Here is a 22,044-nt window from a genome sequence, read left to right on the forward strand (position 1 = left end):
TATACTTATATACCACTCCCTGTGGCCTCCTCCCTGACAGATTCTGGAGGGGTTGGGAGAGGGGCAGTCTGGGCCTGACTGTTGATGGCCTCCAAGATCACTCTGACACCATCCACCCATCTCTGATTTACTAATTCAAACCAAACACCTTTTCCAAAACCAAACTCCTGTCTTTTTGGACCAGTTGTTTTATTCAAGGGGCAGGGCCTGTTACATACAACAGAGATCTGGCATCTGGAAATGTTGAGTATCTTTAGAAGAGCTTGGGGGAAAGAAAGAAAAAGCCCATCATTTCTGAGTGAGGTCAGCCAGCCCAGCTGGAGGAGGCAGCAGGCTGCAGGGACTGCTGAAGGACCGCTTGGCCAGCTTGCCGGACCCTGGGCTAAGCCATTGTATAAGCTCCCCAGTATTAGAAAGAAAGAAAAAAAATCGGACATGAGTTTAGTTTTGCTCAGGAGCCCAGAACATGCTCACATCTCTAGGAATCTTTGCTCTTCTGTACAAGTGGAAAATATAATCCATGAGAACAAACTTGACTGTGGAGTTGTGTGCCTAGTTCCCCAGCCCTGTAACTTAGAGGGGGGTGTGGCTCACGCCACCTTGTGGCCGCTTTTCAGAGTCCTATGTGTCTCTCTGAGCAGCTGGCTCACTAATGGCTAAAAGACAGGACAGCAGCCTCAAAATCAAGCACAAAACGTGCATTTACTGACATCTGCTCTGGGCTACACTGGGCTTCTAGCAAGAACAAACGCAAATGTAAAGGGAAACATGCTAATATAATTAGCAACCTGGTGCAGTTGTGAATACAAGCTGTTGTTTCCAGACTTGGGAGAGAACTATGATTACCCTACATTTAATAGCTTAACATTGAATGTGCACGAGAGTTCCAGATTCAGCAAAGAAATAAATAAGTTATTTATATTTTAAGTAAAAATATTATAGTTTATTCCTTTATTTCACCACCATTTATGTGTATGAACCGCAGTGGAGGCTTTGCTTACGTCCTGTGGAGCAAGGCCAGGATATATGCTTTATATTGATTATTTGATCTTCAACATCAGATTATCATGATTGTAAAGGTGGGCAAAACCATGCATAAAGAAAAGGAAGGACATTCCCATTGATGGCAGTAAATGAAGAACAGTCAAAGCCACCAAGTTTGCCAATGGCCAATTTCTTGTGTTTCTTTTAAAGAACAGATCAAAGAGTCTTTTTTTTGCCATTTTGGGGGCTACTTGCCTATCAGGATCACGGGACAAAGAGTAAATAAAGGCATGAAAAACAAACAAGCAAATTGCACCAGAACAGATGTGCTTAAATTAACCAAGGGACAGTTTGTGTGTTAGTCTCATCACCATGGCTGTCACGTGAGGTGGGTGGAGAAGAGAAGCACCACAAGACTTAGTTGTTCAGAGGCTGCTGAGCAACCCCAGGAAACCTCAGAGACACCATCCTTTGAGGCTGGCTCTGGCCACCCCTACTTGCCTGCTGCTGCCTCATGGAGGGCATTCTTCCTCTGATCGTGCTGGGGGGGGCAGGGGACCTGGCTGGGGTGCTTTGGAGGTACTGGAAGGCGCTCTGGCGACCCACCTGCTTCTCTATGCAGTTAAAGGTGAGAGCCACTCCCACGTTGCTCTTCATGATTCTGGAGGAGCCATCAGATGTGCCATCAAAGCACCGGCCAAGTGCAATCTCCTTGGCCACGCGAGGGTCCTGGTCAGTGACAGTGTAGATGCCATAGTTGTGGCCCAGTGGATCCAGGGGCGCCAGCATGGTGTACTCACTGGTGTCATTGTTGACCGCCAGTGGCAGGTGGTTGACCAGGTACTCATGCAGCATGGAGTTTACACTGGCTCGATGGCAGCTGCCCTGGGGTATGATCTTTACCAGTGTGCGGTCCACACGGTCCTGGTCATAGAGCATCCCACTGCACTTGAACTCCAAACAGGCAGACGAGACGTTGGCTTGGTCCCTATCCCGTGTGCTCTTCACATCCCGGATTCCATATAGCTTCCCCACAGTCTGCCGGTGGGTTCCCCCCATGTTGCGGGATCGCACATTCACCTCCACTGACCCCACAATCTTCACCTTAATGTAACAGGCTCTGAACTCCATTGGCTTGGGCCACCATGTCAGGTAGTCTTCAGTCCAGCTCATGGGGTCATCCTCATTGAAGGGGACAGTGTTGTAGTCATACCGATCCCCCTCGATCTGGTAGAACCGGAAGTGAGCAGCACTGGGCGGTGCCTCCTCACATGCCCGGAGGTTCTCAAAGGCATAAATGGGCCCATTGCTCTCCTCAGCTGAGTTGGGCCTTGGCTTGGCCATGCTGATCTGGAAAGCTGTCTTCTTAACCCGTGGGTCATCATGGTCAGTCCGACGGTATCTGAGCTTGTTGAGGTAGGGCTGAGGGACACCAATTGCATTTGGGTTGAATTTAGGAGAAGACTCCACTGCTTCCAGTTCTTCCCCAGCCAGGCTTGCCAAGACATAGGCAGAATAGGCATCAGGGGACTGGTCATCGCAGAATGCAGGAAGGCAGGCCCCGTTGGGTCCCGTGATGACACTGTCAAAGCGTCCCCAGGCCCTAGGGTTGGACGAGAAGCCAGTCGTGGGCTCCAGGTTGATCACAGAGACCACGACCCCCTGGATCTGCTCACTAGGCAGGAACCTCTCACTCCTGTAGGCCCTCACCTTGATAAAGCACCTCCTGCTTTCAGGGACATCCAGGTTAAAGAGCCTCCTCTCTCGGATCTCCATGTTGCCCACCAGGAAGGTTCTCTCTTCTCTTTTGTTCCGCCTTTGGCTTTCATATTTGAAATCACCTTCCTCTTCCCACAGCCCTGTGTCTGGGTTGAGTGACCAGAGTTTCATCGTGGGCACGTGCTCTGGCATCTTGACCTGGTTTGAGTCAAGGTGGACCTTCACCTTGCCAACATTAAGGGACTCAGAGGTGGCCTCATCTGTGAAGTCCACAGAGAACATGCCATACGTCCGAAGGGGGAAGGTGTCTCCTTCATCACTGATGAAGTTCAGGTCACTCTGAGTAGCTGTGGCTGTGGAAATATCGCGAGGGTCCAGGAAGGTCACACTGGCCTTCACTTTTCCTGTGTAGGGCTCCCCGTTCTGCCTGTAGAAACTGTTGGAGGGGATCTCCAGCTCAGCAACAGGGTCTTCACCAGCTACCTCCCCTAGGGGGATAATGTTGGTCTCCATGGCCTCCAAGGTGATGGGCTCTTTCCGCCGAAGCATCTTGATCTCATGGAACACGGCGCTTCCCTTCCTGTTGAAGGGCAGCACTTTGGTAGTGTTGACGAACTTCTGCAGCCTGTCCACAAATGTGAGCACCAGCCTCTCAGTGTCCTGGGGGACATGGAGGGTGAAAGTGCCCTTGTAGCCAGTCATACTCACACGGTTGTTCCCCATGTATACGTGGCCAAAGCGCATGGGTTCCCCATTGTCAGCCGCGCTGACACGGCCCCGCACAATACTCCGGGTCTCTGTACACCGCTGGCAGCTGCACTCCATGGCCACCTTGGTGGGTAGTGTGTACCCATTGCACTGGATCTCCCTCTCCTCTGTTCTGGAGATGCCACAGCAGTTCTCCACAGCATCCCAGCACCTGATCCCATTATCGTGCTGCCCTGCACAGGTCTTGACAGGGCAACGGCCCACGTCATAGTAGAAGGAGTTGGTGGCATTCTGGAAGCAATCATGGGGCAGCCGGATAAGGAAGCTCTCAGGGATGGGGTTGCAAGGGGTCTCATCAGGGGCTGTGGAGGGAAATGGTGTGGATATGAAATGTAAGTTCATCTCCTACACAAAGGGCACCTCAATTTCACCTCTTTGCAGTGCTTTATGGTTTTCAAAATACTTGCATATCCTTGATCCTGACTCTCACATACTCCTCTGAAGGAGATGGAACAACTATGAATAAACCCATTTTATATCTGGGGAAACAGATTTGGTTACTGAGACCACTAGAGTCACGGTTCTCATTGGAGGTATCCTGAAAATCTATGAGGATGTTTTGAGTTCCCACCAAAATTGGGAGTCTACTGGCATACAATGGGTGGGGGCATTGCTGCTCTGTGTCCTACAAAGGCTGGCACTGTCCTACATAAAGAATTTTTCTGTATCCTGCGTGACTTTCACATGTCCCACCAGACATTCATGTAGGTGGAAAACCTATTTAAAATGATCAGAGCCTAGAATTTTTACATGGTTTTACCATGCATCGAATTTTTCAAGAATGCAACTATTATAAAAATAAAGCTAAGATTGTACTTTGGTGGGTCTTTTTTTTTTTCAAGTTTATTTAAGCCCAAACTGAAGACAATTGCTGGGGATCTAAATCGCAAATGCTCCTGATTGTACTTTGTTCAGTTAGAAAAATACTAAGAATTGTTCCTTGTCTCAGAAAAATCATGTACCTACAACATTACCCAAGAAATGTGAACCACCAAAATGATACCTCTGTATCCATCAGTATTTGTAGCTGTCACCTTCTTGGTGACTGGATTCAAATGCAAGTGTCTGATCTCTTAGTTGGCATTCTTGTGTCATTAGGCCAAAGCTCTTATATATTGAAATACATATATTAAAATGAATTAAATTAAAATTGTATTAAAATTATTTTCTTTTTATTTCTCCTTTATGTTATAGTTAGGGCCATGGGCATATATACTAGACAATTTTAGGTAGCTAACTTGACTATAAAGTTAACTTCAAAATAGAAAAACATTTTTAAAATTTACAGTGTTAAAAATTGTAAGTATTACAAATAACTGTGACAAATGGGGAGCATTGGTATTATGGGTTGGGAACCTCTGCTAATGGGGCTTCACTGTTGCCAAGGTCCAAGTGCCCTGTGTCTTGAGGTCTGTTGCTCAACTTTCTTGGAGCCTGTGAAATATTCCAGAATCCTTCCAATAAATTTTCTCTTCCTCTGCCTTGTGTTTGGTTTTGTTTAGGCCAATTACTGAGCTGTCCTCCTTCTCCATCTCTTTCCAAGTATAGGTTCCTAATTTGTCTTGGTGTCCAGTCTCTCCCCCTCCAGCTCACTTCTTGAAGCCAGCTCTAATCAGGTCACCCTTTTTTTGTAAAGCCCCCTCAGTTTCCCACTTCTATACCTTTACTCACGCTGCTCCCTCAATCTGGAATGCCCCCATCTCCTTACACACAGCCCCTGGTCATTCTTTAAGATGAGGGGTTCACAACTTTGGCTGCAAACTAGAATCACCCAGGAAAGCTTTTAAACTGTGCATGTCCAGGCCACATCCCAAACCAATGAAATCAAACTCTCTGGAGGTAAGACCCAGACATCCATATGTTTAAAAACTTAGCAGCCAAGACTGAGAACCATTATTTAAGCCCCAGCTGAAATGCTGCTCCCTCAGACAGCCATCCACGGTCACGCCCACCGGGAAGGTCTCTGTTTCTCATCTATAGAGTCCATGGCCCCTTATCTCCTGTTTTAGCTGCATTCTACCTTACTTGTCTCTTATTTACATTTCTTCACCACTCCTGGAGTGGCAGTTCCATTGAGGGTGAGATTGGGCTCTGTGACATTTTTGTGTCCTGGAGGGCATAGCACAGCACAGAAAAATCCAAGTTTTTACTGCTGAGATATGCCCACTGGGGTGCTCCAAGGGTCCCTGACAGGCTTACCTATGACAGTCAGCTGGGAGACATGGGACTTCGCAGCCCCTGAGTCGCTCTGGGCCTTGCAGAAGTACTCCCCAGCCTGGTCCCGCTGTAGGCTCCTCAGCACCAGCTTGCTCTCATGCTTATAGAGGGAGGGGTCTAGCAGCGTGTTATTGTGGTACCTGCAAGGCATGGAGAGACGCAGCCTGAGAAGGCAGTGCCAGGAGCAAACAGCCAGGGAGACAGATGGTGGATGGGTCCCTGCCGATGTCAACATCACCTTTGACTCGGCTCATCTAAGAGCTCTGATTGACCTGGGAATCAAGGGACTTGACTGAGTCTCAGCCTTACCACTCACTGGATCCTTGGACAAATCATCTCACCTCTCTTAGCTTCAGCTTCCTGGTCAATAAAATGGGAGCAGTGATTCCTAGATGACCACACAGAATCTCTGGGAGGGCTAAACAAGATAATGGCTGTAAAATGTTCGTGAAGCGTAAAGGACTCATAGCCACTGGGGACTCTGACCTTGTTTGCCTTTGTCGGGGAAGCTGGGCTGAGGAATCTTGTTCTGTGTCTCAAGGACATGCAAGTCAGGATCCCAAGACCAGAGCTGCTCTGTGGGGACCCCAGCTTCAAGAGGACCGCAACAGGGTTTGCTGGTTGTCTGGGCAGCCTCAACCCTGCCGGCACCCACTTATAAGTGCCAACTTCCAGACTCTGCATCAGGGCCTTTCTTGTCACTTTATTCTGTTGGTTATTATTATGGTTAATAAGATCAGACCCAATGCGTGAAAGCGCTGGTTGCCCAGAGGAGAACTGGGCAGGGTAGCTGGCAGAATACTCACCAGAAATACTTATCTGGACTGGGCTTCCCCGTGGCCTTACAGCACAGAGCCACACTCTGCCCAGCTCTCCGTGCTTTTGTCTTGGGATTCTTCACAATGTATGGAGTCTCTGGGACAGAAGATGAGAAAGGGGTATTTGGGGTTTTTCTTTATGACAGATTCTCCAGAGCCTTGTTATCTCAGGTTCTTTGACATGTGTTAAAATGTTACCCCCCGGGGCCGGCCCGGTGGCTCAGGCGGTTAGAGCTCCATGCTCCTAACTCCGAATGCTGCTGGTTCGATTCCCACATGGGCCAGTGGGCTCTCAAACACAAGGTTGCCGGTTCAACTCCTCGAGTCCCGCAAGGGATGGTGGGCTCTGCCCCCTGCAACTAAGGTTGAACACGGCACCTTGAGCTGAGCTGCCGCTGAGCTCCCAGATGGCTCAGTTGGTTGGAGCGCATCCTCTCAACCACAAGGTTGCCGGTTCGACTCCCGCAAGGGATGGTGGGCAGCGCCCCCTGCAACCAGCAATGGCAACTGGACCTGGAGCTGAGCTGTGCCCTCCACAACTAAGATTGAAAAGGACAACAACTTGACTTGGAAAAAAAGGCCTGGAAGTACACAGTGTTCCCCAATAAAGTCCTGTTCCCCTTCCCCAATAAAATCTTAAAAAAAAAAAAAAATGTCACCCCCCACCAGCCCCTCTCTAAATGTCTTAATTAGTGTACTGGTCTAGAATGGAGTCCACCTCTTCTACCCCCTCAGCCTGGCCCACCACAGGCGGTAGAAGAAGGGACCACATCAGGAGGGCTTATATGTGTTTCGGCCCTCCTTCAGCCACATCGCAGTCTGTGTATTTACATATGCTTCCCCTCCTCTTTAGGACTAATTCCTGCCCATCCTTCAAGACTTCGCTCAGGACACCTTCTCTAGTAAGCCTTCCTTGATTCCCCTAAGCTATGATAATTGACCCTGCTCTGTGCTCCCACATTATCCTTTTGTATCTCCCATCAGAGCACAAAATAGATGCTCAGTTAATACTTGATGAATGAATGAATGAATGAATGCATGAGTCCATCTCAGTCTGACCCTCTAACCTATTCTAGGCTGCTTCAGCTTCCGTCCCCTATCCTGTCCAGTACCGGGAGTAGTACCTGTACAGGCCTGGTCCACGCAGACCTGCTCCAATGGCCTCTCAAGCAGCATCGGGGTGAAGCAGTGAAGAATCAAGGGGATCTTGTGCCAGCCAAGATTCTCAAGTACTACCATCTCAAGCACAACCAGAGTTGGCTGTTTTAAATAGTGCAATATTCCTGTTCAGCTGCCTCCAGCAGAATTTTCTGGCCATTCTATACCATTTCTGAATTCGTACAGCCTCTTTCTCTCTCTATGTCCTCCAAACCTCACACTGTACTGTAATGACTCTTTTAGGTAAGGTGGCCCAGGGAAGAACTCATTTGAGGCAGCAAGTCATGTCAATATCTGGGGGATGAACACACTGAGCAGAGTATGTAGCCAGTGCAAAGACCCTGAGGCAGGAGTGTGCCTGTGTGTTTGAGGAACAGATGGAAGGACACTGTGGCTGGAGTAGAGTGATTCAGTGGGGCAGAGAGGAGGGAAATAGGAGAAGAGAGCGGAGAAGTAATGATGGGGGCACATGATGTTGCTTGGGCCTTGTAGGCCATGGTAAACATTTTGCATTTTATTCTGGGCAAGCTGGGAAACCAGCTCTTAGCATTGTAATCCCTTTACTTAAAAGGCCAGCCCTGTCCCAGAGAACTTAAGTACCTGCCCTGGTGAACTCCGCACTGACGGTGGCTGACTTCAGTCTAGTCTTGGGCATTGTGAGCTTGATAGGAGCAAACTTGGTCTTCGTGATCTTCAGGATGCTTTTGCCATCTGGGCACAAACCAGGGACTCGGAACCTCCCACTACTGTCCGTCTGGGTCAGTGGCTTAGGCGTCTTGGTCAGCAGGTAGACAGTGGCCCCTGAGGCTGGGGCACCCCCAGGGAGTGAGACAGTCCCATGCAGCACGAAGTCCTGGCACATGCAGGCATCGCAGTCAGCATTCACGTGGCCCATGGGGCAGATCAGGTCACAGGCTGTGGAGGCTGTGGAGGAAGGGACCACATAAGCGGGGCTTATATGGGTTTTGGCCCTCCTTCAGCCACATCTCAACCTGTTGACTTATGTATGCTTCCCCTCTTCCTTAGGTCTTCGTTACTGTCTTTATCAACCTGCATGACTAATTCCTGCCCATCCTTCAAGATTTAGCTCAGGACATCTCTAGGAAGCCTTCCTTGATTCCCCTAAGCTATGATAATAGACCCTGCTCTGTGCTCCCAGATTATCCTTTTGTATCCCCCATCAGAGCACAAAATAGCTGCTCAGTTAAAACTTGATGAATGAATGAACGCATGAATCCATCTCATTCTGAACTTCTAACCTATTCTAGCCTGCTTCAAACTCAGCCCCATGCCCTGCCCAGTACCAGGAGCAAGGGCAGTACCTGTACAGGCCTGGTCCATGCAGAGCCGACCCTCCTCAGTGGCCTCACGGCACAGTGACACTGTCTCTGCCAAGCAGCTGCGTGTTCGGGTCTGGACCCCAGTGTAACCACAAGCAGCAGAACACTTGCTCCAGGGAGACCATGAGCTCCAGATGCGCTCTGTGTCTCGGCGCAGGGATCCTGCAAAACAGGATTGACAGACAGTCTGACTTCCCTCCCGCAGGGACTCTGTCAGGAAATCTTCCCATGGCTGCTTTTTCTCAGAAAGCAGGGCCTCTGTTTACATCATAGATGTCACTGATACTTATATTTACTGCAATGACTTTTCCAGCAGATGGAAGTCAAGAGTCTTGAGGAAGTGGTGTCTGTAATTCACACAACAACACCATATGGGCTAGGGGCGGCCCTGAGAAGGGCTTGTTGGCCAAGCACTGGGACTCTGATATGCTGTCCTGGGACGTGTAGGGTTAGCACCACCTGCCCTTTCCACCAGTGCAGAAACAGCCACCAGGGCCTGGGACTTCAGCGACTCAGACATCAAGCCTGCTTCTGCCCACCCTCCTCACCTCTGGTGCAAGAATGAGGGTCTCAGACTTTGCCCAGGGGCCCTTGCCCAGCCTGAGCTCCCACTGCAGAGGACCACCACCGCTGCTGGGGCCTGCAGGGTCAGGCTGTGTGCGCTGGTGGAACCCCAAGAGGGGAGGGTGCCCATCCATAAAGTGGGCAGGCCTGCAACTGGCTCTGTATTCTCCAGCGCGGGCAGGGAGGGCGTAAAGAGCATACATTCTTGGACTCTGCAAACACAGACATGGATTCAAACCCCAGCTCTCCACTTAATAGCTATGTAATTGTGAGAAGTTACCTAACCTCTCGGAACCTGGCGTAACATGTCAGCCTAGAGAGTCTTCACAGGTCAGTTGTAAACATCGAGTGATGTAGAAAACTAGCACAGTACCTGGCACATGGGAACTAAATAGAAACTAACATTTAATGAACGTTCACCTGAGTTAAGCTCCTTTCACTCATTATCTTATTTAATCCTCGTTTTTTAGAAACACCCTATGAATAGGGTGGCCGGTTAGCTCAGCTGGTTAGAGCGCAGTGCTCTTAACAATAAGGTTGCCGGTTCGATCCCCACATGGGCCACTGTGAGCTGCGCCCTCCACAACTAGCTTGAAACAACTACTTGACTTGGAGCTGATGGGTCCTGGAAAAACACACTTAAAAAAATAAATAAAAGGTAAAAAAAAAAGTACCCTATAAAGATTTAAATATAATCCTGTTTTACATGTGAGAAACCTGAGGCACAGAGAGTTTCAGGAAATTTGCCTAAGGACACAGATCAGCTGGCAGGCCCAGATTTGGGACCAAGCAGCCCAGCTCGAGAGCCTGGGGTCTTTCCCACCATGCCACATGCACCCAGTGAAGTGGACTGAATGGAGAGCATCCAGAAACACGGACCGTTCATAACATTGGTAGGTCAGTAGTAGGAAGTTGAAGCCTGTGTATTGCGATATCCAGAGTTCCCATGGCCAGAGGCAGGTCCTGGCCTCTGCCTGTGCCAAGGCTGGTGGGAGCTGGGGAGTGGGGCCCTTTAGGCTCACCTGGTGGGCAGAGGAAGCGCACAGTGTAATTAGAGCAGTTCTGGCCAGGCCGCTGCTCCCTGTTGACGCACCAGAAGCCCTCACGGGGACTGCTATGGACCACCTGGCCAGTGCTGCCTGCAGGTATCCAGTCAGTGGTCCGGGCCTCCAGCCACAGGGGCTGAGCGCACACACGGTCCCCATAGTAGAAGTGAATGGCATCCAGCCGCTCGTAGTCGCCCTTCCCGCCTGGGTGGTCAATGTTGAACCATGTTGTCCATTCCCCAGGACCTGAGAGGTAGAGCCAGGTGGGCAAGGAGCCAGGTCCTGGGGCTCCAGGTGAGCTCCAGTTTCCCTTTCCTGCTCACCCCCTGGGAGTCATCCCCCATATGTCTCACGCACCCACCCCAGCTCCATTGGTCTCAGGCTCTACCACATCTGTCTCTCCAGCAGCTCTCCAATCTCCTGCCCTCTGCACCCTCTGCTGCCAAGGGCCCCATTCAAGCTCTCAGCAGCCTGGCTGGACCATGTCAGTAGCTTCCTGCCTGGTCTTCCCCGTGACTCCATCCCCACCCTCTCGACACTGTAGTCAGGGTGAGCGTCCTTCATGTGGCTTCACATCCAGCTTTAACTCCCTTGGCCAGTCATTTGGGGTGCCATGAGCTGGCCCTGCTATCTCTCCATCCTCGTCACTCCCCTTTCTCCCCACTAGCCTATGCTCTGGCCTCAGCAAGTCCTACAGAAGTCCTGGAACATATCGGGCCGATTCGTGATTCTGGACTGTCCTATAAACTAGGGCCCTCTGCCTAGGCAGAGACGTAGGCCAAAAACCTTGTAAAAGTGGGTTTCCATGGAACTCTGACTTCACGCCCAAGCTCAGTAAACACCTTCCTGGTGAGCCCTCCCAGCTCCAGCCACAACTCACTCTTCAGGGGGTCAGCAGGCTTGGCAGAGATACTGAAGGTCCTCTTCCCTGGCCGGACTCTTCTCACTGAATGGGTGAGCATTGTCTGCCTCCCTGAGGGCCAGGAGAGAAGTGAGACATCGGGACTATTAGTTACTGGGGCCCATCAAGTTCCTGCTTCCAGCCTCTCAAGACGCAGGGAAGCAGTGTGATGTGTCAGATGGAGCACAAGCACTGGACATGGGTTCCAGTCCCCACTCTGCCACTCAATGGCTGTGCGACCTTCTAAGATCTTTATTCCTCTAAATCTGTTTTCCCATAAAATAGGGCTGTATTAATAATCACTACATCGTAGAGCTCTGGGGCATGTTCAGGGTGATAATAAATGGAAAGGGACTTGGCATGTAGTGTATGCTCAACAAATGGTCATTCTCTCTTTGCTTTTGTTCTAGAAATGGCTCCTTGGATGCTGTGGAGCAGCCAGAGGGGGTGGAGGGCTCTTACATTAGCGTCTGGGTCTGTCCTTTCACCAGAACCGAGCCTTATTTTCCTCATTTATAAAATGGAGATATGAATTCCCACGTCCCAGGGTGGTCTGCTTGGCCTGAGGAGTCCGTGAGGTAACACAAATGAACATTTCTCAAGTGGACAGAGACGGAAAGTGTGAGCTCCAGAAGCTCTGCCACTTCCTAACTGTGTGACGTTGGGCCAAATACTTAACTCAGCTGACTCATGCTCTCGCATCATAAAATTAGGACAATAATAGTTTCTGCCTCACATGATTGTGGGGATTAAATTCATGCATAAAATCCACTTAGAACCATGCCTAACGCAGAGTGCTTGCTGAGTAGGGTTTAGCAACTCCTGTTAGCTCAATGCCTGGACAAAAGATGCCCATTTGCCTTCCCTTGGCAAAGTTTGGCTTTGGGAGTCCGTCTTCCCCCTAAAGTACTCATTTGACCTCACTGGGACAGTGGTCCTCAATTTTCTGACACCAGGGCGGCAGGGTCCCTGAGCTTGGTGCAAGGTCTTCAGGCCCTGGGAAGCTTCAAATCCCACCCCACCTGAGGCTGGGTTGGGGGCTCCAGAATGGGAAGGAGAAAGGACAGCAGAGGCCTGCAAAAGCTTTGAAAGGCAATTAACTCTCATGTGAGGAGTCAAATCAGAATTCTTTACGCCATTTAATTGGGGTGATAGGAGCTCTTCTCATCAAACAACTCTGATTGCCACTAAGATGGTTGAATGCTAATCGTCTTCACCAACAACAGCTGTCGGGGTGAAAAGAGGAAGGCAGGAGGTGGGCACACACAGGCTTAGGCAAGATGCTGAGCCAGCCTTTGTTCCTGCATCTGTGGTCACAAAGCCTGCAGGGCACACAGCTTTAAAAGAGGGTTTTGAGCAATTTTTTGCTTTACCTGAACACATGGTTAGAAATCGGGAGAAGAAGGGGAGATAGGAAGAGAGTATACAGGGTAGTGCTAGGTGCTCTGACACTTCGATGCCTCAGGGAGTGCACGAAGAAAATTCTCTCTCCCTGTTCCTTCAAGAACTCAGTGTCACCAGAGGATGGAGTCAGAGGACAAGGAAACCAAACAGGATTCTGATGTCTGTAAAATTTGGCTCCAGGGTCTAAATGAAATTGAGCTTTAGGTCGGAAGAATTTTCATGAAACTAAAACCAGACCAAACCCCAAACCTGATTCTGAGAGTTCAGTAATCTCTTGCGGTTTCTTTTTGCATTGGCTGCCAGGAAGCTCAGAGCTAAATTTATAATGCAGGGGTGGTAAACCTCTCATTTTCTTTCCTCCCTCTGAATGACAGCTCATCTCCTCATTTAAAAGATTCTGTTCCATGAGTTTTAATATTGAGAACTATCTTAAATCCTTTGGGAAAACAAGCAGGATATAAAATTTGAATAAATCTATAAACCAGCCTCAGGTCTTAAGGTCATTGCTGTGGCTTAAGGCAGATGCATATTTGGGTCCCAGACCAGACAGGACTTCCCTATTGCAAGTGGGAGATTTGGGAGATAGCAGATACTTAGCCTGTACCCAACACAGCAGTGACTTCCAGGACCAGGAAGAACACCCAGGCCTTGGTCCCCACCATCGTTCCCCTAGGCCCTGTGGGGAGGATGACAGGAGATGGGTGAGGGTGCTGCACAGAGTCAGGTCGCCCCTGGAACGTGCTCCCCAGGAATCTTCTCAGAATCAATGACCTGAAAAGAAAAAAGCTTGTCAGGTTCCACATTTCTGAATCACCTCTGATGTCTTGAGCAGAACTATTTCTTGACCTATAAAGGGTGGGAGGGTGTACAGAATGAAATCTTCTGGGAGGTGACACCTTCCCAAGCAGGCAGCTTTGGGAAGTGTAGAGGCTCAGAATCTGAGTTTAGATGAGGCAGAACTGGATTCACACCCTGGGTCGAGGCTCCAGAGCCCCATATCGACATAGGGCACAAAGGGAGAGTAGGTTCCTTGCCAGTGAGGAAGGGCCTGGGGTCACTCCCAGCAACCTCTGGGTAACTCAGTAATCACTTCCAAGACCTGGGTGTCGGGGTATGTTTTGCTATCCTTTGGTGGGGCTCACACTCTTGCACAAAGGGTATACATACTAGGGCCATAAAGCCCCAGACCCTCATAGGGCCGGCAAGCTGGAGGGCACAGATGCTTTAGACATACCACCTCCAAGAACACATTCCCAGATGTGCACAGGCTGCAGCTGAAACACATTTCTGGCCTGTTTGTTTGGGGCCTGGCTGGGAGGTACACAGCCAGGAGCACACTGAAGGAGAAGAGGAGGGCCAGGGCTCCCCAATAACTGCTGACTGTGGGTTAGAGGCTGCAGGAGCAGGAAGAGGAAAGCAGCCTGGCAATAAAGACAAGGGCTCGTGGGGTGTAGCCCAGGCTCCTGCTCATTTTTCTCTTTCCCCAGAGCTCTGGTCAAGCCAGAATCTGATTAGTTCCTGGAGATTCAAAAGTGCTTCCCTTCAACGGCCAAAGCCCAGAATATGGTCGGAAAGGGGGAGATTCCTCCTTTCTGGGAAAAAAGATGAAAAAGTACTTGGGGTCCCATGGGAAGAACAGACCAATCTCACATTGCAGACCATCTAGCTCTGAGCCTGCTATCCCCACCACCAGCTGTTTCTCAGCCCAGGACACAGAAGCACGGGTGTCCCCAAGGTCTCCAGCTATTATGTGTCTTACGCCAAGCTCCGGGTTCTGAGCGGGGAGCAGAGCACGCCACCGGCCTGCACAGCGTTCAGTCTGAGCCCACTCTGGGACTGTCTGAGAGGCCAAGGTGGCCTGAGGAACTTTGTGGAAAAACCATTTCCCATCTGGCAGTCCACGGAACTTTCTTTAGCATATTCTCTGCCAGTTAGACTCCAAGCCTACACTCCTCAGAACTCTCAGACAAAGCAGACTGGCTGACCACAGGAAAGAAGCAGGGCGCCCAGAGGTACAGAGACCCTAACTAGGGCCATTTAACTGGCCCTAGAGAGACCCTAACTGGCCTCAGATGGGAGAAGAAGAGGACTTTGGGCCAATGGAATAAGAGAACTCCAAAGCAGAAAGGAGAGTCTTCTCTGGGGGGAAATAAGGGGTGGTCAGGGGAGGGCAGAGATAGCTGAGCCAGTTAGTGGGGTGCAGGGATGGGGGAGGAGAAAGGGAGTAGAGCTCACCGTGTCCTGAGCAGGACTCCTCAGCTTGGGGGTCCAAGTCTTCTTCTCTCTAGCGGTCTAGCCACTGGGCCTTATATAGCACAGCTGGTGGCTCAGCCTGTGGCAGTGCGCCACGGAAAGCAGCCGCGAAACCAGATCTGAGCATGAGGAAGCTCAGCCTTCCCCTCCCCTCCCCACATCTCAGGCAGCTCCCAGAGGCTGGGATTTCACTTCCAGATCCTTAGGGGAAGATGCTGCAGGGCCTGGTGATGGGCCAAGTGGACAGCGGCTTGGAGCTCCGCAGGCCAGAACAGAGAGACGGGTAGGGAGCTGGGTGGGTACTGGGGGCAGCCTTGGGAAAGGGCCAAGGGGAATTCTACATCTGGACAGCATTTCGTGGCTCAGGGGGTGGCGTGTTCTTGCCTAAGCTTTGCTTGCCGACCCCCCACATTCCTCTGGCCCTGGCCCATACTCCAAATTATCTCAGGCACACAGGCCACCGGGCCTTTCAGCTGGGGGTGCCTGGTCTGAATAGGACAAGTACTCAGCTTCTCTGGCCTCTGAAGGCACACTCAGAGAACCTCAGCAGGGACAAGGAACCAAAGAATGTGGGCCACAGGATGTCACCTGGTAAGAACAGTTTTTCCCTGACCCTACCTACTTCCATCTGGGTGCCTATCTGTGACCATTGGACCCCAGAGTCCCTGCATGGGACCATTTGAGACCCTGGACGGTCAGTGTGTATGTGTCTGATTCTGGGTATAGGGGTCCACCAGTGTATGAACAGCCAGCCTTACCCACATGTGGTGTAAGCAGCTGCCTATGCTTGGGACTTCACCTGCCTTTCCCTCTGCATGAGTCCTACAGTTTTAGCATCTGTCAAATCCCCTGGAAGCCCTTTTAAAACACAGATTGCTAGGCCCCACCCGCAGAGTTTCTGATTCAGTAGGTCTGAGGTGAGGCCTGAGTCTCTGCATTTTTAACACGCTCCTAGGTAATACTGCTGCTGCTGGTTCATGGACCACACAGAGATAGAGTCCCAGTTGAAGGCAGAAGATGGGGAGGGGGTATACTAGCCCCACTACATCAGGAGCTGCCAGGCCTGCCTCATGTGCCAGGCTCATCTGGCAGAAGCTGGGCTTCCTGCCTCGTGCCAGGGCCTGGAGATGGATGCCTGGCCCCTGTGGCCTTGCCCGTACACCAGTGTCAGCTCGTCCTTTCCACACACCCTCACTGAGCTCCTATTTGGGGCAGGCTCTGGGCTGAGCACTGGGCGGCCACAAGGAGTTTTCCTGTCCCCAGGTGGTCCTGAGCTGGGAGCTGCTCAGGCCTAGATTAGGGGAATCTGAGTTTACCTCAACCTCCTCCTCCCAGGATTCCTTGGAGGGGGAAGTTGCTGCTCTCCTCAGCCAGGACCCCATGATAGACAGACAGGCAGGCAGGCAGGGCTTGGGAGGCAGCCACAGGTCTGGTCTGTCCAGGCCTGGCCGGGGCCATCTGGGGCCTCTGTAGGCCAGGCTAGTCTACAACCGCTCCAAGCCCCTGTCTGGAACACACTGGAAACCCATCAATCACCCCCACCCCGGCCAGGGGATTGGGTGGGGCTTAGAGCCCAGTGTAACCAGGCCACCTGTGACCCAAGCTTATGGCCAGGGGTCCTCACCCTACTGAGGGGAAAAGAGCTTGGAAACACTGGGAGGGGTCTGACCTGATGCTGATGGCTCCAGAGGAAGGTGCTCTGTCTCTTAAGATGCTGTCTGACCACCTCTCCCATGATCCCATCATTGCCCCCCACCCCGGGGGTCTGGGAGGCTTTGCAGGCCTGGCTAGGGACAGGCCATTGATGATCCCTGGGGAATGAAGGATTTGACTGCAGCTCTGAGAAACCATCAGGGGCTGCTGACCCAGTACCTGAGAAACCAGAGACCTGAAGTCTTGGGTAGTGGGAGAGCGCCCCCTCTGACCTTGTTCTCCTCTCTGTCCTCGGTGCAGTCTGTCACTGTTCCACCTCTGTGCCTTTCGAGTTTTAGCCCCCAGTTTCCTACCTTAAAATGCACTACTTCTTCCCCACCAGTGTGAATCTCCTCATCTTTCGAAGCCCCATCTCAGTCTCCTCCCTCCTGCCCTCTCTGACCCTCCAGGCCCACTTGATTATTCCTTCTCAGGTCTCAGATGATAATGTTTAGTCACATGTAGGTGGCATGCGATAATTTATAAAGCACATTCATGGTCATCATCTTCAGCCTCACAGTCAAACTGTGAGGCAGGGATGATCACACCCAGTTTACAAAGAAAAACTGAGGCTCAGAGAGGTAAAGTCACTCAGACATAGTAGGTCTTCAAGTCAAAGTTGCCTCTGGGAACCAGTGGTTTGGTGTAGACCTTGTCATGGGGCCCTCAGCTCAAAGGACCCACCATGGAAATCACACTCTAACTGTATGCTCCTCAGTGAAAACATGCCTAGAACAGTCCGGCTCTGCCTGCCTGGTACACCTACCCTACTTCCTATACACACACTCATTCCACAGATATTCCCGTCTAATATAATGCAGCTATCTATCATACTATGGTGGAATAATACAGTCACAAATTCTTTGCAACCATTATGAGATGGAATCTATTTACATACTCCTTTGACCTGGGCTGGCTTTGTCACTTGCTATGAACAAATGAATATGACAGAAGTGATGCCATACCACTTCTGAAGTTGAGGCCTCAAGAGAACTTGCCACCTTCACTCTCTTGGAACGCTGGCCTCAGACCACCGCATAAAGAAGTCAGCCTCTCCTAGTGGAGGATGAGACGCATGGTGAAGAACTGAGGCCCCCAGCCAACAGCCAGACATGTGAATGAGGCCATCTTGAACTTTGCATTCCAGCAGTTGCATGAGTGAGCCCAGCTAAGACCAGCAGAGAAATGGCCTAGCCAACCCACAGAATCTAGAGAAATAATCAGTGTTGTAAGCTGCTGAGTTTTCAGGTGGTTTATTAGGTGTTGCAGTCGATAACTGATAGATACGTTAAGAAGAAAAGCTCTTTCAGTTGCAAATGACAAAAGCACAACTCAGATTGGTTTAAGCAGAAAAGGAAACTGATAATTTCATAACTGAAGTCCTGGGAAAAATTGGATTCAAGTATTCAGACAACATCATCAGGACTGTTCTCTCTCCATTTCTCAACTGCTTCCTCTGACATTGCCTTATTCTCAAGGAGGCTGTAGCAGTCTATATTTTCCAAAATGTCTGCAATGATAGCTTCCACTGTACATGTTCTTGTACAATGTGACCGCACTATTCCACCTTCAAGAGGTGGAATCTAATTTCTCTCCTCTTGAGTCTGAGCTGGCCTATGCCTTGTTTGTAATCAAGAATGCGGTGGATTCCTAAGACTAGGACAGAAAAAGTCATACAGCTTCCTCTTGGATCTCTTGGGATATTTGCTCTGGGGAAAAACAGCTGGCATCTAAGAAGTCTAACTACCCTGAGACCACCATACTGGAAGGCCTGGTGGAGGTGTTCTGGTTTGTGGTCCCAGCTGGGTGCAGCCTTCCAGCCCTCCCCACCAAGGCACTTAACATGTGAGGATAGGTGTCTTGGGCCTTCCAGACCAGATGAACATATCTACCAGATAAGTGCCACTGAATGAGCACAGATAAGTGTTCAATTGATGTCACAAAAAGCAGAATTGCCCAGTCAAGCTCTACATGAAATCCTAACCTACATAATTCATGATATAATAAAACGATTGTGATTTAAGCCACTAAAATTTGGGTTGATGTGTTATAGTGCAATAGTAACTAGAACAGAGGTTATTCCCATGCAGTATCTTCAGGAAGCTCTAGACTCCCTGCTAGCATATATTTCATTTCCAGTGGAAGGACAGTGTCTCTTCCTCAATCATTCCTGGGAAAGGCTCTCATGGCTCATTCCTGTAACCATGGGCACGGAAAGCTCTGATTCGCCCACTTCCGGAGCCAGGGGTACATCATCCCACTGGGATCACAGGCAGTGATTTTTTCCAGACGAAAATTGTGGTATTGTCACCAGAAGAATTGATTCTGGGAAGTAAAAAAATGACACCTGCCCACTAAAAACACAACCACAAACACAAGGACCCCTTTCCTAACAGGAGTTACACCGAACTGTCTAACCACTGACCTTGACATCAAGAGTTGAGTTTTGCTATCAAGAAACCACTTTAATCGCTGATAATCTCAGCATTTCCCCTCCCTTTGTTCTGTACAACGTGACAGCAAGAGACCTTGCCTTACCTCGTAACTACATCAACACACCATAGAAAAGCTGAGCAAAACCGAGCAATCGTAATAACAACTTCAGCTTAGAAAATGGAAAAAAGAGAAAGAAATCTTCAGAACCACGCATGCCACGCTGATTGCTGCATGTCCTGCAACCTGCAGGTCAGCACCTGGTCTTGTAAGTGTGTGCTTACTCCGTGCAGGTTGTAGGTAGAAGCAAATTCCTTGAGAATGGGCCATGAGTCTGGCAGATACCCCAAAACAGTCTGGTAGAGCCTGCTACCTTGTGTAATATGCTTACTGTGGTCTTCACAGAATGCTCCTTGAGCTTAAAAAAAAAAAAGGGTCACCTCATATTCACATGGTGTATTCACCATAGCCTCAGTCTTATGTTCACACGCAGCAGCTCTGCTGTTCACCATGCTTACCAGTGTATTCACCCTACCCCAGGGGGCCCAGTATTTTCACCACCAACTATGGGGTTCTCTCTATGTCACCATGATGTTCACCACGCTTGCCATGTTGTGCTCATAGTCACCGCACTTTATAGTTTCCTCACAACCAGTGACAATGTAGTGCTTACTGCATGAACCAGTGAGTTCGTAGTCTACATATGGACATCATCATGTCCACATTGTGCCCCCTGTATTTCTCAGAAACGTCCACATTCATGATTCGGTATAGGATTAGGGGTGTTCACTTACCAGAGTGTCACCTCAAGAGTGTTTGTTCACACTCCCCTTTCCCGATTAGTCACACTAACATGCCATGTTTGCCCTAGTTGTTCATCAAGCTCACTCCCACGCATCTACCAGACTCTGCCACTCGTTTCCTGTGACCCATGGCCTCTCTCCATGACTCCCCCGAGAGGCCCCAGGTGACTCTGGGTGTGGTGAGGCTTCAGCTCTGACCAGGATGCTGGCAGCGCAGAAGAACCTGCAGCAGTGATTCTTCTGGTGGCCTTGCTTAGGGATGAAGCAAGGCAGATGCCAGGTAGATGTCCTTTCTGGCTGTACGATCCTGGGCACACAGCTGTTTTATGGGTTAGAGCTGTGGAAAGCTGAGTGTGAACGGCCTCCCTCTTTCCATGCAGAATCTTTCGCCCACACAGTGCCTGCCTGGGACTCCACATGGCCGGGGGGAGCAGGCAGGGAAGGGGAAATAGAGGTTAGAACGGCCTTGATGGGCAGGCTTAGCCAGGCACAGTGAGACAGAGGGAAACAGACACATGGGCTCTAGGGACCGTTCTTAGTGGGTTGGCCTCTTGTTCCAGAAGCAAAGCAGTGTTCAGAGTGGCTGAATCAGGACATTTCCCCCCAGGAGAACAGAGCTTTAAGGACAGGATGTTGGGCAGTGACAAGGAAAGCAAAGAAAGGGGAGGAAGAATTTGAATCTCACCCCCATTTTGAAAAAATTGAAGTATAATTTTCATACTGTAAAATTCACCGTTTTGAGTGTACAGTTCTATGATTTTTGACCAGTGTGAACAATCACATAACCACTATACAATCAAGGTATAAAATATTTCTATCACCTCAGAAGTTCCTTTTGCAGTCAACCCCCTCCTTCCATTCCCAGTTGCTGACAACCACCGATGTTTTCTTTCCCTGTAGTTTTGCCTTTCCGAGAATGTCATATAAATGGCATGAGCCTTTTAATTCTGCTTTCTTTCACTTAGTGTACTCATCCATGTTGTTAAATGTGTTAATAGCTCACTCCTTTTTTATTGCATTCCATTGGATGGCTATACAAGTTTATCCATTTGCCAGATGAAGGACATGTGAGTTGTCTCCAGTTTTCAGCAATTACACGTTAGCTCTAAATATGTGTACAGATTTTTGTGTAAACATGTTTTTTTAATTTTGAGTGGGGTGTAAATACCTAGGAATGGAATTGCTGGGTTGTATGTTAAGTATATGTTTAACTTCATAAGTAGCTGCCAAACTGTTTTCCAGAGTGATTGTACCGTAGCCATTACTACCAACAGTGTATGAGAGTTCAGTTGCTCAGCATTCTTATCAACACTTGATACTGTCAAAGATTCATGTTTGATAGTTTGTTTTTAGCCCCTCTAATGGTTATGTAATGTGATCTTAATGTGGTTTTAATTTGCTCTTGTATAGTGACCAGTGACAGTGAGCATCTTTCCATATTCTTATTTGCCACGTGGGTATCTTCTTTGGTGAAATGTCTTTCAAATATTTTGCCTACTCTGTAAGTGGATTGTTTTCTTATCATTGAGTTTTGAGTGTATTTTATATATTCTGGATAGAAGTTCTTTATTCGATTGTTTTGAAAGTATTTTTTCTCAGTCTGTGTCTTGTTTTCTTTTTCTTAACAGTGTCTTTTGAAGAGCAGTTCTTAACTTTGATGAAGTTCAACTTAGCAATTATTTTTATTTTATGGATTGTGCTTTTGGTGTTAGATCTAAAAAATTTTTTTGCCTAACCATGGTCACAAAGATTTTTTTCCTGTTTTCTCTCGAAATTTTTTAGTTTTAGATTTTACCTTTAGGTCTATGATTCATTTTTAACTAGTTTTTGTCATATGGTGCAATATGTGGGTCAAAGCTCATTTTTTGCATGTGGATGTTCAATTGTTCCAGCCTATTTGTTGAAAAGACTGTCCTTTCTCCCTTGACCACCCCGGCCCTTTTT

At 49.3% G+C, this 22,044-nt stretch overlaps 1 protein-coding gene across 1 annotated transcript; it reads right to left on the minus strand.

The window, feature by feature from the left end:
• Positions 1–170: 170 nt before the first annotated feature.
• LOC109440022 (cartilage intermediate layer protein 1) lies at positions 171–15,437 on the minus strand. The gene is made up of 9 exons (XM_088797298.1): positions 15,155–15,437; positions 13,524–13,690; positions 11,495–11,587; positions 10,591–10,860; positions 8,987–9,166; positions 8,265–8,588; positions 6,495–6,603; positions 5,671–5,828; positions 171–3,773 (listed from the first exon to the last, which is right to left on the minus strand). The coding sequence occupies exons 2-9, from the start codon at positions 13,579–13,581 to the stop codon at positions 1,402–1,404; spliced, it is 3,564 nt and encodes a 1,187-aa protein (XP_088653424.1). The 5' UTR covers positions 13,582–13,690; positions 15,155–15,437; the 3' UTR covers positions 171–1,401.
• Positions 15,438–22,044: the final 6,607 nt, after the last annotated feature.

Source organism: Rhinolophus sinicus, chromosome 3, assembly GCF_057876585.1.
Source record: "Rhinolophus sinicus isolate RSI-liver-muscle chromosome 3, RSI-T2T, whole genome shotgun sequence".
Taxonomy (NCBI): Eukaryota; Metazoa; Chordata; class Mammalia; order Chiroptera; family Rhinolophidae; genus Rhinolophus; species Rhinolophus sinicus.